Source organism: Rhipicephalus microplus, chromosome 9, assembly GCF_043290135.1.
Source record: "Rhipicephalus microplus isolate Deutch F79 chromosome 9, USDA_Rmic, whole genome shotgun sequence".
Lineage (NCBI taxonomy): Eukaryota > Metazoa > Arthropoda > Arachnida > Ixodida > Ixodidae > Rhipicephalus > Rhipicephalus microplus.
The window spans coordinates 46439268-46453065 of record NC_134708.1 but is presented as its reverse complement, the minus strand read 5'-3'; the positions used below and the strand labels follow the sequence as shown (position 1 = coordinate 46453065).

Here is a 13798-nt window from a genome sequence, read left to right as displayed (position 1 = left end):
GTCACAAATCATGATGCAACAGGTTCAGTAATTACACACGTGCGCACATACCTATACTTACGGGTACAAGTATGATCACTGGCGTCGGAAAATCTTTGTGTCAGTCACTCAGAGCCTGCTCATAATATTTCTGCAGTCCTGACGCACATAAAAATATGCGGAGTTTAATATCTCGAAACCATGAGATGATTATGACACACGCCAAAGTGGAGGACTCCATAAATTTTTACCATCTGCTGTTCTTCAACATGCACTGAACTCGCACTGCACACAGGCCTCTACCATTTCGCCTCCGTCTATATGTGACCGCCGTAGCCGGGATCGAAACTTAACATTTAGGTCAGCAGCCGAGCAACGTAGCCACTGTTCTATAGAGCTGGATAAATCCTGAGACACAAAGAGAGAAACTATACAACACACATCTTTTCTTGCATACTAATTTTCCATGTTTTCTGGTAAAACAAATTTCATATGACATGAATAATTTCAGCAATCCCGCGAAGTTCGTTTCATTGAGGTCTTCCAGAAGTAGTCTCAAGAGAGTTTACGAATGGTTTTTGAATAGCCACTCATCCAGCTTACGCTGTGACTGGGCCACGCTTTCCGTGCAGGCCTGCCATTTTTTCTCTCAAGATTTATGAATTTCAGTGGTCTGAAAATACATTTATTGACAAAAGTACCTTCGGTAATAATTGTTGATTACTGGGGTATTCACAGATGGTACGGCATTACAAGAAAAAAATATTCAAACAAAGATTATATAGGCAAAATTTGCATGGGAGAAACATGAAACCTGGGAGAAAAATTTAAGCAATATTAGCGAGACTGAAGTTCCTCAAACAAATGCTTTGGATTATTATGTACATCAATTTTTTAAGTGAACCAACAAATGATACTCTCAGAATTACTTCTTTAACAAGTCTCACTGTTCCGACATTTTGCGAAATTCGGACTGCTCTCACGTGACCAAAAAATTTTCCTTCTTTGAAATATTCTGCCAATCAGCTGTTTTCCAAGAAATAAATCGACAATATTTTGTTCTACCACATTCGAGATCGTGGCCAAAATGGCTGGGACATTTGGCATGGAATGACCCAGCCTATACTAGGGTAGAACTTCCTTTCGTCTGTTAAATATACACTGCTTCTGATAATGCCATCATAAAAAGACGAGTGCTTTGTTACGTAAGGAAATTCATTATACTAAAGCCTGCTTTTGAAATGATTACATAATAAAAGTAAACTACTCGTTAATAAACTTGCAGGAAATACGAGAACTTGACACATAATTGACCCGACTTCAATTGCACACCTGTCTCTCTTACCTTCCCAATACCATATATAATATGCAGGTGCTAAAAGGCTAAACTCATTAATGCATTTACAGCAAATCCCCACAAAGGCAAGTCAAATCTTTCTCATCAATCAAAGCTATGAATTCGCCTAAAAATTTATTCTGTTATTGCATAACATATTTCATTCTATGACCTACAACACTATGGCGAAATCAATTCCTGGGGCACTTGAAATAGCATGAAAAGTAAGAATATGACAAGTAATACTTATTGCATAAGGTGAATGCAAAACGTAAAGGTTATGGGAAGGTGAGGAGGGAGAGGCGGTAGTGCAATGTGATGTCGTGGTACAAGAGAAGCGCGTCTCGCGTATTCATTCCTGGCGGTGGCGGGCTGGCTCGGTCAGTCGAATCGCAAGCAATAGAATTGTCCACCTCGTTGCCTGGATGATGCGCGTGAGCGGGTACCCAGATGATATAAACGGGGCAAGAGGAAATGGTGCCAGACCGCACGATGCGTGTTGGCGGCACCACCCGTATTACCGCGTAGTTGTATACCGCAGGTTCGGAGTCCGAGAAAATGTATTCTGCTGAGGTTTGTGTTATGGCGAGAGCAATAGCTGCCTCTTCAGCCTCGACAGAGATGGAAGTACAGATGGAGGCGGTAATGAAAGGTCGGAGGGAGTTGTCGGTGACTGCGAGGGCGTGGGCTGCATATTGGCGATACGGGGGGGAGGGGGGGGGGCATACACATAAGCCAAGTCGGGTTACCGTCCGAACTTGCGTCGAAGCGCGGAGGCTCGCGCTGCTCTACGAGAGGGGTGGTGTTCGTGAGGTATATATTTTTTGAGGGGATCGATGGCTAGAAGGGAAAGAGACATGGGAAGGGATGGGCAGTGAGATGGGAAGAGACAAGAGAGGGGAGAGTTTAAGGGTGGAGAGAAGTGCGCGACCTGGCCGTGTGCGAGAGAGACGAAGGAGCTGGGCCGTGCGATAGGCCTTCGTCAGCTCATCAGTACCCATCGACAGTAGCCGATATGTTGAGGTAGATGTGGAAAGGGACAGGGCCGACTTATACGCCTGACGAATAAGGCAGTTGACTTTGTCTTTCTAGGTGCGAGAAAGGAAGCGATATGGTAGAGAATAAACAAAGCGGCTGAGAACAAAGGTCTGAACCAGGCGGCGGAGGTCATGTTCGCGCATGCCGTGGTGGCGGTTCGCAATGCGGGGTATGAAGTGCATGGTCTGGTGTACAGTGTTGCTGAGTTGAATGATGAGGGTAGGGTGCTTACCACTGGACTGAAGAAAGAGTTCAAGGATGCAAAGGGTAGAGACGAGAGGAAGTGGTGTGCCATCAATGAAGACGGTGAGTGGAGAAGGAGACGGGAGCCACTCCCTGAGGCAGGAGGAGCAAAAGCCCCGATTCGGTCGCAGAGCAGCTCGACCCGATAGCTCGGGCGTGAGATGTCACCGCATCCACACCCGACTGGAGAATGGTCTCCATGTCGCCAAGATTGCCGGTGGTCATCCAAAAAGTGATGTCATCGGCATAGAAAGCATAAGATAGAGCTGGTATTGTGCTAAGCTTGCGTGCCAGTTGGAAGAGGTTAATCTTAAAAAGATGAGGGGACAGTACACAGCCTTGGGGAGTACCATTGCTGCTTAAAGAAAAAGAAGGAGAAGAAAGTGGGCCATATGAAATTTCTGCTGCACGGTAGGTGAGGAAAGCAGTAATGTAAGCATGTACACGGTGCCCGATGTCAAGGGAGGAGAGAGCGTCCAGAATAGCTGTGTGGTGTACATTGTGGAATGCTTTGGTTAGGTCCAGCGCCAGGATAGCTCGAGTGCGTTTTTGGTGGGATGGGTATAAGACATCCTCGGAGAGCTGGTTGGAGCATGACATCTTGGTTAGACAACTGCAGACGAAACCCGAACATGGAGTAGGGATGCAGGTTATGGTCGTCCAAGTAGGTTTGGAGGCAGGCCGCGATGACATGCTCAAACAGCTTGCCAAGGCAATATGTCAGAGAGATCGGGCGGAGGTGCTCGAGGGAAATGGGTTTGACATGTTTGGGGATGAAAGAGACATGTGCATGGGTCCAGGAGGGGGGAAGAGTACCAGCCTGCCAATGTTTGTTGAGAAGGTTGGTAAGGGATTAAAGGGAGGCGGTATCTAGGTGGCGGAGAGCCTTGTTAGTAATGTGGTCCGTCCCCTGAGCTGAGGTTGTGCAGAGCTTGAGTAGCGCAGCATGAATCTTTCCCAAAAAAAGTTCAGCATCAAGGTAGCTGTTGGAGGAGCCGGAGTAAGCAGGAAATTGAGCGCTGGGTCAGTGCAGATGTAGCGGTCCCCATCCCAGCTAGAAACTCAATATCCGTTAGTAAAGAGGAGTGAAGTAGAAGGGAGACATCCTTGCACTGGGATGCTTTGGTATGAGTGGGATCAAGCGGCACCCCGAGAGGCGACCAAGTGTCGCGGAAGCCAAGGTTGCCGGCCATGCAGTCTCACGTTTGCCAGTCATGCGGTCTCATGTTTGCCAGCCATGCAGTCGCACGTTTGACCCCACTGTAGTCGTAGAAGAGAGGAGCAGTGCTCCTCCATGTCCACCGCGAGCCGGGCCAAACGGTGGCGCAGGCGGCGATTATGTTTCTGCGCCTGCCATCGGCGGTGGACAGCATGATAGGCCTCCCAAAAGTGCAGCAGACGGCTGTCTGCCGTACTGGAGTGTGGATGTAGCGATGCCAAAATGGTCTCAGTACAGACTGAGAAGTCTGAGTTAGAAGAAGGAGAGGAAGCAGAGAGACGAAGGAAGCGGAAGTGATACCACTTCCCAATCTGGGTAAGACGAGTATGGAAGCGAGCAAGAGAGGGGAGTGGGAGAGTAGTGCAAAGAACGTAGTGATCGCTACCAAGGGAGATGGGCGCCGACAATTAAAGTCTTTTTACCGACAATGTGGACAGCGCGCCCCTTCTTGCCGCACCACATGCGCGATCGCGCCGACCGGCGGGACGCCGTCGCGGCATGGTTCCCGCTAGTGTGCGCGTACCTTTGCCGGCTGTAGGCCCGGCTCTCACCGGCGTTGCGAGGGTTAGCGAAGCCGATCGCATTCGCTAATGGTGACGTCAACGCCGAAGAGGCGCGATTCAGGGAAGCCGAACGCAAGCGTCGGCAGTGGAAGACCAGCAACACCTACGAGGTGCGAGTCAAAACACAGATTGCGTTCAAGAATACAGTCAGCGCGCGGGTAACACCGACGAGACGCGAGCCAAGGAAGAGCGCAAGCGTCTTCAACGAGTACATCCCGCCTCTCGGTTTAAACATTGCGTTTTAAACAAACTTTTATAGGCTAGCGGCACTGTCCACTGACCAGAGGGAGTTGCACTGCTCACACTGTCCCCGTCTCAAAGTCGGTTAGGGGCACACAGAAAGTTGACGCGTGTACGCATCCCCTGTGGATCCCCGCTGCGAGCCACAATCAGCACGGTGATGTAGGGCGCGCGAGACGTGCGTATCGTGTTCCATTACAACCGACCTCGTCTTAATGCTGCTTTTTCTTTTGGGGGGGGGGGGGGGGGCATCCGCTAGGCTACGTGGTTTGTTACCCGCGCCCACATTGCTCGGGGTACGAATTACTCTCGGTTTAAACATTGCGTTGTAAACAAACGTTTATCGTACCCGCGCCCACATTGCTTGGGGTACGAATTACGAACCTGTAATAACCCAATCTCTAACGACATTGCACAGAGCTTGTCAAAGAAAAAATAAGTAACATGCACCAGTTTGGAATTGTGACAAAGGAAATAAGAAGCAGTACATCACCTGCGAATGTTGGCTCAAAGGCCAAGTACAAACACTCCTATTCCTACGTAGGGTGCGCCGCTCTAGATGACCGGCGTTTTGCGCTCATTTGGCAGGCACAAGAAATCTAGGAGGCGGTGGTCCACCACATGATAAACAAACAAAAAAACCCATAAACTTTAATGAAAAAAAAAACGCGCATTGAGCGTCATTTATTGGCACTCTATTCGCATCACAATTAGGTTCGGTTTTGAATTCGGATTAGACGCACGGACAAATTTTTCGTGCATTTCATTTTTCAAGAACCAATAGACTTGTTTACTTATCGAATTTACATGGCAAGCGAGAGTTTGCATACGTTCTCAGACAAAATACTGCGTTCAACCAATTGTTTGTCATTTATTCATAAACTTTTTCATTTCGTTTTAGTCATTGACCGTTACGCGAAGTCTGTTCCTGTAATTCTGCCCAGAACTAAACATGCATTCTCACTAGCGCATCGCGTCATGAGTGGCAGATGTAAAAAAAATAATAATAATAATACTGCTTCTAACGGGCCGCCAAGCTCAGCTTGACGGTCCCTACGCGGGATTAGCAGGGTGGCGCGGGGTCTCGCCTGCGTCTTCTCGGGACCAAAATAAAGTTTCAATCAATAAATATAAATAAATCAATCAACCAATCAACTGTTTCTTGTTTTTGTAAGCCTCCCAAAGCTTCGTTTGCTTGTGAGAGTTGAAGCTTATTCTCTGTGTTTAGTGTGCACTTCTGACCAGGCTTTTTCTCCAACTTGAAAGAAGTGCAAAGAACTTGCGGCCTGACGTAAATGAGCTGACGAATTTCCTGCGTGCTCAATGAGCTTAGTTTCGGTTTTGCCTCGCGTGGTGCCTTGAACTTTGTATTTTGTCAAATAAAGTGAGTTTTCTGAGATTTCTAAAATGTGGGTGCATCAATTTATGGCGTCATACAGCTCTTAAAATACAGAGAACTATCGACGAATTATCAAAAATTTTCTTCACTGCTTAGTCTTCACTGCTTAGTTCATTTTAACCTTAGGTGCAGCAAAGTTTTTCCGCCTCTGCGTAGTGTTCACTCGTGATGACGACAGGAACCTTACTGTCATGAAATTTTAATAAAATAATCTGTATCGTCTACAACAAAGTAAACATATAAACCACTGTGTAGTGAGTGCGTGTGTTTCTTTGGCATGGTTGAACTGGAAGGAACCGCCGACACCAATTTTTGAAACTCTAGATATACTTGGGTTGTTTGAGAACCCTGCGTGCGGGGGCACTCGATCTTGACCGATTATTAGTGGCGAGCGTTGCCCATGACATATTTTATTTATTTATTTATTATTATTTATTTTTACATACTGCAGCCCGTAAGGGCTATGGCAGGAGTGGGTAACAGGCCGGTACAAAACATGGTGTAATACTTTGCGAAGGAAAGCAATATACAAAGTGGCAATACATGGCATCACATGGTGGCATAATGAAGACATGGTGGCAAGGAAGAGAACACAGTAAACACAGTAAACAGTGAAACGGAAAAAGACAAACTGTCAAAGGGTATTTATGGATAACAAGAATTCATTTAAGGGCAAAGGACGTATGTCACCGGATAAGTTATTCCGAAGTTCAACAGTTAGTGGAAAGAAGCTAAATTTAAACGTGCTAGTACGGGCATAGAATGGTGTCATATTCAAAGGATGGTATTGGCGTGTTGAAGAAGGTCTGGAACATGTTAAGTAGAGATCTTTTGATAGTTTGCACGTCGAATAAATTATATAATGTAATAACTTGAGAGATTCAATGTTCCTTTGCGATGAAAGTAGAGATAGGTTCAAAGATGGTAATGCTGACGTAGGTGAAAAAGCAGAGTCATAACGCCTGAAGATGAATCTAATGGCCTTTTTCTGTACCGATTCTATTTGTTTTATTTCGCCCTGGTTGTAGGGGTTCCATACAGGTGACGCGTATTCGAGCACGGGGCGGATAAGGGTCTTGTACACAGTTAGTTTTGTATTGCTAGGGGCCGCAGATAGTGTACGCCGGAGGTAACAAAGTTTTTTTTAGCGCTTTAGAAGTAATGTAATCAATATGGTGAGACCAGGACAGGTTAGGAGAGAAAAGCACGCCAAGGTATTTATATTGGTAAACTCTCAGCAAAGACAGTCCATTAAATGAGTAGTTGAAATCTGAAAGAACTAATGTATTAGTAAAAGACATGAACACCGTTTTTTTGTAGTTAATGTTCATTTGCCAGGAACGGCACCAGTTACAGAAAGATGCAAATGAATCGTTGAGAAGGATGTGATCATTGGGCGAGTGGATTACATGATATAAAACACAATCATCTTACAATCGAATCTTACAATGAACAATATCAGGCAGGTCATTAACATAAAGCAAAAATAACAAAGGCCCGAGGATTGAGCCCTGCAGAACACCAGAAGTGATTTTGGCCGGGGAAGAAGCAACGGAATCAAAGCACACAAATTGAGAACGGTTCGAAAGAAAGCAAGAAATTCAGTGAACTAATTGTGGGTTATTGAGGATCTTATTTTATTTGTGCAAGAGTTTTGAATGAATAACAGTGTCAAAGGCTTTAGAAAAATCGATAAAGATGGCATCAACCTGATATCCTGCGTCAAGGTTCATGGAAATGTCATGTGAAAAGGCAATAGGTTGCGTCACCGTGCTGAACCCGCGTCGAAACCCATGTTGAAAATTGGACAGAAGGTTATTAGACTCGAGGAAGTTCATGATATGTTTAAAGATTACGTGTTCAAGCATTTTACAAGAGTATGAGGTTAATGAAATTGGTCTATAATTGGAAAAGGAGTGCTTATCGCCGGATTTGAAAAGAGAAAGGACTTTACCTATTTTCCAGGACGAGGAAACGGTACCGGTGTGGATCGTTGTGTTAAAAATAATTTCAAAATACCGAGCGCACCATTGGGAATACCGGAGTAGAAATGCATAGGGAATGCAATCAGGACCACTGCATTTTTTTACGTCCAGATTCAATATAAGGTTCAGAATGCCCTCTGTGGTAATTGTAATATTTCCAATGGAGATATTAGAGAGACGATTTCGGAAGGGAGGAACAATGTTATTGTCAACAGAAGAATTGTAACTAAAATAGTCATTGAAGGCATTTGATATATCAGCTGCATCACATAATGTTTCGCCATCAGAGGTGAATGAAGGCGGTAAAGTGCATTTAGGAAGGATAGAACGCCAAAACTTTTTGGGATTACTTTTAAGCAGAGTTTGAAGCTGCACCCGATAATAAAAATCCCTAGCCGAGTTTGTCATCCATCGAAGTTCTTCTTTCGCGAGATTGAACTTGGTGATAGTGTCAGGGTTATTGTTACGTTTAGATCGCCTGAGGCGATTCACATGGCGTGATAAGTGGAGAATGTCGCGATTCATCCATGGAACACTGGGATTAGTCTTTTTCGTTTTTAGTGGAATAAACTGCCGTATGCAGGAGTTAACAAGCCGCTCGAAGAAATCTACAAGGGCGTTAGTGTCACCACTGAGACTTAGCTCGTTGAACGCTTCAAAGCTATCGAACAATTCCTCGATAATAGAATTATCATCAGCGTTATTGAAGTCGGGGAAAGTTGGGAAAAGCGAACCAGGTTTCGGCAATGAAGAAGGAATGTTAACAACAACTGCACTGTGGTCAGATATTCCTTTGATTATCTCATAAGTGAAGCCATTCTGCGCAGCACGAGCACTAAGAAAAACCAAATCCAGTAGGGCATTGGACCTTGTGGTGCCAGTAACGATCTGGAGAAGCCCAGCAGAGAGTGACAAATTTAGGAGTGCTTTGTTAATAATGGTATCTCGACCGCTGTGGGTCAATGCCGACCAGTTAACCCCAGGTGCATTGAAATCACCCAAGCAAACAAAATGTGCCGCAGAAAAGTTATGTTCAAGAATGAATTGGCTGAGGGAGTGAATGCTTTCAACCGAACACCCGGGAGGGCGATAAAATACACCGATTACAATTGACTTTTTAGGAAGATGCAGTTTGCACCATACTGATTCAGTAGCAGCTGGAGAAGGTAACACCAAAAACTTAAGGTCAGAACGCAGTAGCAAAGCAACACCACCACCTTTCGTATTAGAGCGATCAAACCTGACTGCGATGAATCCTGGTGGGGTAAATTCGGAATCAAGTATGCCATCGTGTAACCATGTTTCGGTGATCCCGATCACATGGGGGGAATACGAGGAGACAAGAGAAAGAAGGTCTGGAAATTTACTAGTGATACTCCTGGCGTTTAGATTAAGGAGGGTGAGGTTATCTGGTAGCTTACGGGCAGTTAAGGAAGGCGACGAAGAACTAGACTGAACGGATGCAGGCACAGAAGGGGGGCGGTTTACATTAACCCGACTTTTTAATAGCATGTTAAGGTTAGTGTCCCAGTAATGACGAATGCCGTCAATGTAAACATGGTCGAAACGTATTTTAACTGTGGAACCATTGCTACGATGAGATGAGGTGGCCTCCCAAAGTTTCCTACATAACGAACGTACTCGCGTAGAATAATTTTCAGCAATGCAGAAACCAGTGCCTTTTAGCTTTGGAGCATTGCTCAGAATATCCATTTTATCTCTGAAATCCAACAGTTTGAGAATGACTGGACGTGGAAGGCCATTGTGCGTCGTACCGATACGGTGACAGCGCTCAGTACGAGGGCACGCCACATCAGAGGCTGATTTGGCGCGATTCGATGGTCCTTTGGCAGAATCACTTGTGTTATTAGTAACCTTAGAACGGGTTTCCTTGAGAGGGCCCGGGTTCAGTTCAACGTCATCGTTTAGGATAAGACGATGTAAGCAAAACACAATGTGTGAATAACATGAAACAACACTTTGTGGGTAGGCACAGAGCAGCAGAAAACGATCATCACTTCTAAAGAACGCAGCGTCTGTGAGGTAACATACCTGCAAAAACAAGCGACGATCAGGCATAGTGCTCACGCCGCTCCTGCCTAGCCCACTGAAGAAGGTGCTGGGATGAAGTCCTTTTAAACGGGTCGAGTGTGACGTCACTTGGCAGGCGTTGGTCGTCTTCCAGGGGTCGCTGCAGGCATTCCGGCAAGGTGAGCGAGGCAGACAGCCCAAGATAGGGCTATCAAGCATCACCAGTCTGCCGGGCACGTCGTCGATAGGCGATTCCGGAGGGACCGCGAAGTTCGCATGCGCAGGCCAGGGTGATGGGTCAGGCACGATCCTTGGCTCAGCAGAACACAGCAGCAGGGCGGCGGACCAAAAAGCGAACTGCAAAAACAAGCGGCGATCAGGCATAGTGCTCACGCCACCCCTGCCTAGCCCACTCTTTAATTTAGTTTCAAAGAAAGCGTGCATGCTCATCCGGGAATTCTGGAGCAATCGAGATTTTCTGTAGTTTGACGTAGACCGGTGATCGTCTCGGGACGTTGCAGAGGTCTATCAAGTGTTGTCAACGTCACAGCACGTTTGCGGGGCACTCAGAATAGCCAGACTGGCCTCCAGCGAGGACTATCGTTCGTCACCCGTGTCGCTCTATTGTCAGGCTGCTCCTAAGGAGCGTTTCATTTATTCATTTTCATTTATTCATTTTTCGGACAGTACAAAAAGCATTGCCCGCGGTCAGGACAAAAGGAGGTGGTTAGCCCCCTGACATGGTCCTGCTCGCGCTGGGCGTAACAGTAGCAATAGAAACAATATAAATTATTGCAAAGTGCACACATAAACATATATACATACATAAAATATATACATACAAATAAAAAAAGGAACAAAAGAAATCACTATTGTAACATTAGAAATCATTGCTGAGCACACATAACATATAGACATACACAAAAATATATACGTACAAATAAAAAGAGCAATAGAAATAACCATTATAACAATAGTATTCATTGCTGAGCACACAAACACACACATATATATATATATATATATATATATATATATATATATATATATATATATACACAAAAACATACACATACAAATAGTATGAGAGACTGTAAGCTCATCCTACCGTGCTGAGAGTGCATTTATCCTAAGTGTTAAAGAGGGACCGAATTTTCATTCTGAATTTTTTTGAGTTGGTGCACGATCGTGCTAGTTCAATTATTACAGGATGCTCATTACATAACTTCATAATTTGGAAGTCTATTGTTTGCATTCCATAGTTTGTGCATGTTCTTTCCACAACTATGTGTGTTTTACAAAGGTCGTGGCCGGTGTTCCTGCTTAAATAGCGACGGCTAAATGAACCCCAGTCTCCCGATACTTCGCAATATATGTACATCGACAATTTTATTTCGTAAACAAGGCAGTATTGTGGAATTCTGTACTTTAACATGAGAGCTGACGCATCTACATTATACCACGAATTCAGTAGTCTAACTGCTTTCCTCTGTAAAGAAGAAAGCTTTTCATTATCAGTCTTAATTCCTGTTCCCCACACTAACGAGCAGTAACTAAAGTGAGAATGTACTATGGAAAAATACAATTCCTTCTTTAAGTTAGTTGTTAAAAAGTTACGTAAACGGTTCAACATGCCTATAGACTTCGCTACCTTCATCCTTACATTGTTCACGTGTATTGATCAACTTAAATTTGATTGAAAAGAAACGCCTAGAAACGAATGATTGTGTACTAGATCTAGTTGCGAATTGCCGTAGTATAGTTTCATAATGTAATCTACTACTTTATTTTTAGGATAGAAAAGCATGAAATTTGTCTTTTTAACATTTATTTTTAGTTTATTAGAAGATACCCAGAGATTAAGCTCTTTCAACCAGTTGTTTGACATCGCCTCTAGCTCCTTCAAATCATTCCCAGAAAAGAAAACACTCGTATCGTCAGCATACATTAATACCTCCCCAGTAAAAGGGATATTAACAATATCATTCACATATGTTATAAATAGTAGAGGGCCCAGTACAGAGCCTTGGGGCACACCATATTTGATTACAGTTTCTTCAGATTGAGCATCCTGGAGACAAATGTACTGTAGTCGATTGTGCAAATAACTACGGATAAGATTTTGTGCTTTACCTCTAAAGCCGTATGCTTCAAGTTTACGGAATAAAATTTCGTGTTTGATGGAGTCGAATGCTTTTTGGAAATCTAGATATATAGCGACTGTAAATAACCTGTTTTCAATATTTTGGATGATTTTATCTTTTATTCGTACAAGTGCCTTTTCTGTAGACTTTCCCTTTTGAAATCCGAACTGTTGCTCAACAATAACATTTTTCGCTGACAAAAATTTATTAAATCGCGTGCATAAGACTTTCTCTGCAACTTTAGCAAATATTGGTAGTACAGATATTGGTCTATAGTTACCCAACTCATTACACTTGCCGCCTTTATGAAGTAAAGTCACACGAGCAATTTTTAGCCTATCAGGATAGATACCAGATGATATCATTTCATTAAAAATGTGCATTAATGGCTTTGAAATGTAATGTGCCACGGCCTTAACTGGTGAAGCTTTTATGCCGTCTTCTCCGGCAGCTGATTTGTTATCAAGAGAACCTAGAATAGACATGATTTCATCTTCTGAAGTAGGACAAATAAATAAAGTGTCTTTCACAGCACAATGCACGTATGTCATATAACTTTGTTCTGGGTGCACAGTATGGAGGGGTTCAGCAGCTCCAACATTGATAAAATAATTGTTTAGCAAGTTTGCTAAAGAATCCCCACAATACCTCACGCCATCGACTTCTAATTCCGCTGGTACTCCTGACGAAGGGGTACTTGTCAATTCACGAAAGACCTTCCATGTCTTACGACTTAATTTGGGCGACGCTTTCAAACTTGCGTTCAAAAAAGGCAAGTTTGACCTTCCTTAGGTCGACATTTAACCTATTTCTAAACTTCTTGAATTCCTGTAATATTTGAAGATCGCGTGTTTTTAGAAAATTAGCAAATAATTTTTCTTTTTGTTTAATACGATAATAAAGGTCGCTCGTGATCCATGCCTTCCGGGCCTTTCTGTGCTTCACTATTGTTGTTAAAGGAAAAGCAGTATTATAACCGTGCTGTAATTTTGACACAAATATTTCATATGATCTAGATGGATTTTGCTCGGAGTACACGTCTTCCCAGTTTGTGCTGACGACTAGAGACTGAAATAAAGTGATGCTGCGCTGATTTATGCGTCTCGTAGTGAACTTTTCTGCACTGGAATAATTATGCGTTTGAAAAATTGCAAATATGGATAAATGGTCACTGATATCTGAACCCAGGACACCAGAGCAAGTTTCAGCCTTTGGTACATTTGTAAAGCATAAGTCAATGAGCGTATCACTCTGTGAAGTGACCCTGGTGGCCTGGTGAATTAGGTTATCGCAGTTATTCGCAAGCATAACTTCAAGTAACTGAAATTTTGCTTGATTATCGGTAAACTGATTTACATTAATATCAACGACCATAATGACGTTCCATTTATTAGCATTGGCATAATGTAGTAGCGTCTCGACATAGTCAAGAAAGTTTGAGAGTGCCGCCTGATGCGGGCGGTAAACAACAGCTATAAGAAAGTTGCGGCATACAATAGCAACCGTTTCGAAATCATCGCACATGCAAGTAAACTCCCTCAGAGTGTAGAAGTGATTACGTTGGTGAACATAAAGGGACACGCCCCCACCACGCCTCCCGGAAACGGTAAACAGAAACATG

The 13798-nt window shown here is 43.9% G+C and overlaps 1 protein-coding gene across 8 annotated transcripts in view; it reads right to left on the bottom strand.

Moving 5' to 3' along the window:
- Positions 1–13798, bottom strand: part of LOC142771727 (uncharacterized) — a 189086-nt gene that overhangs the window by 165024 nt on the left and 10264 nt on the right. For all 8 annotated transcript variants that reach the window (XM_075873540.1, XM_075873544.1, XM_075873541.1 and 5 more), the window contains one exon: positions 10055–10390. In XM_075873540.1, coding sequence (XP_075729655.1) covers positions 10055–10252 — 198 coding nt within the window. In that variant the 5' untranslated portion in view covers positions 10253–10390. The remainder of the gene's footprint in view (positions 1–10054; positions 10391–13798) is intronic.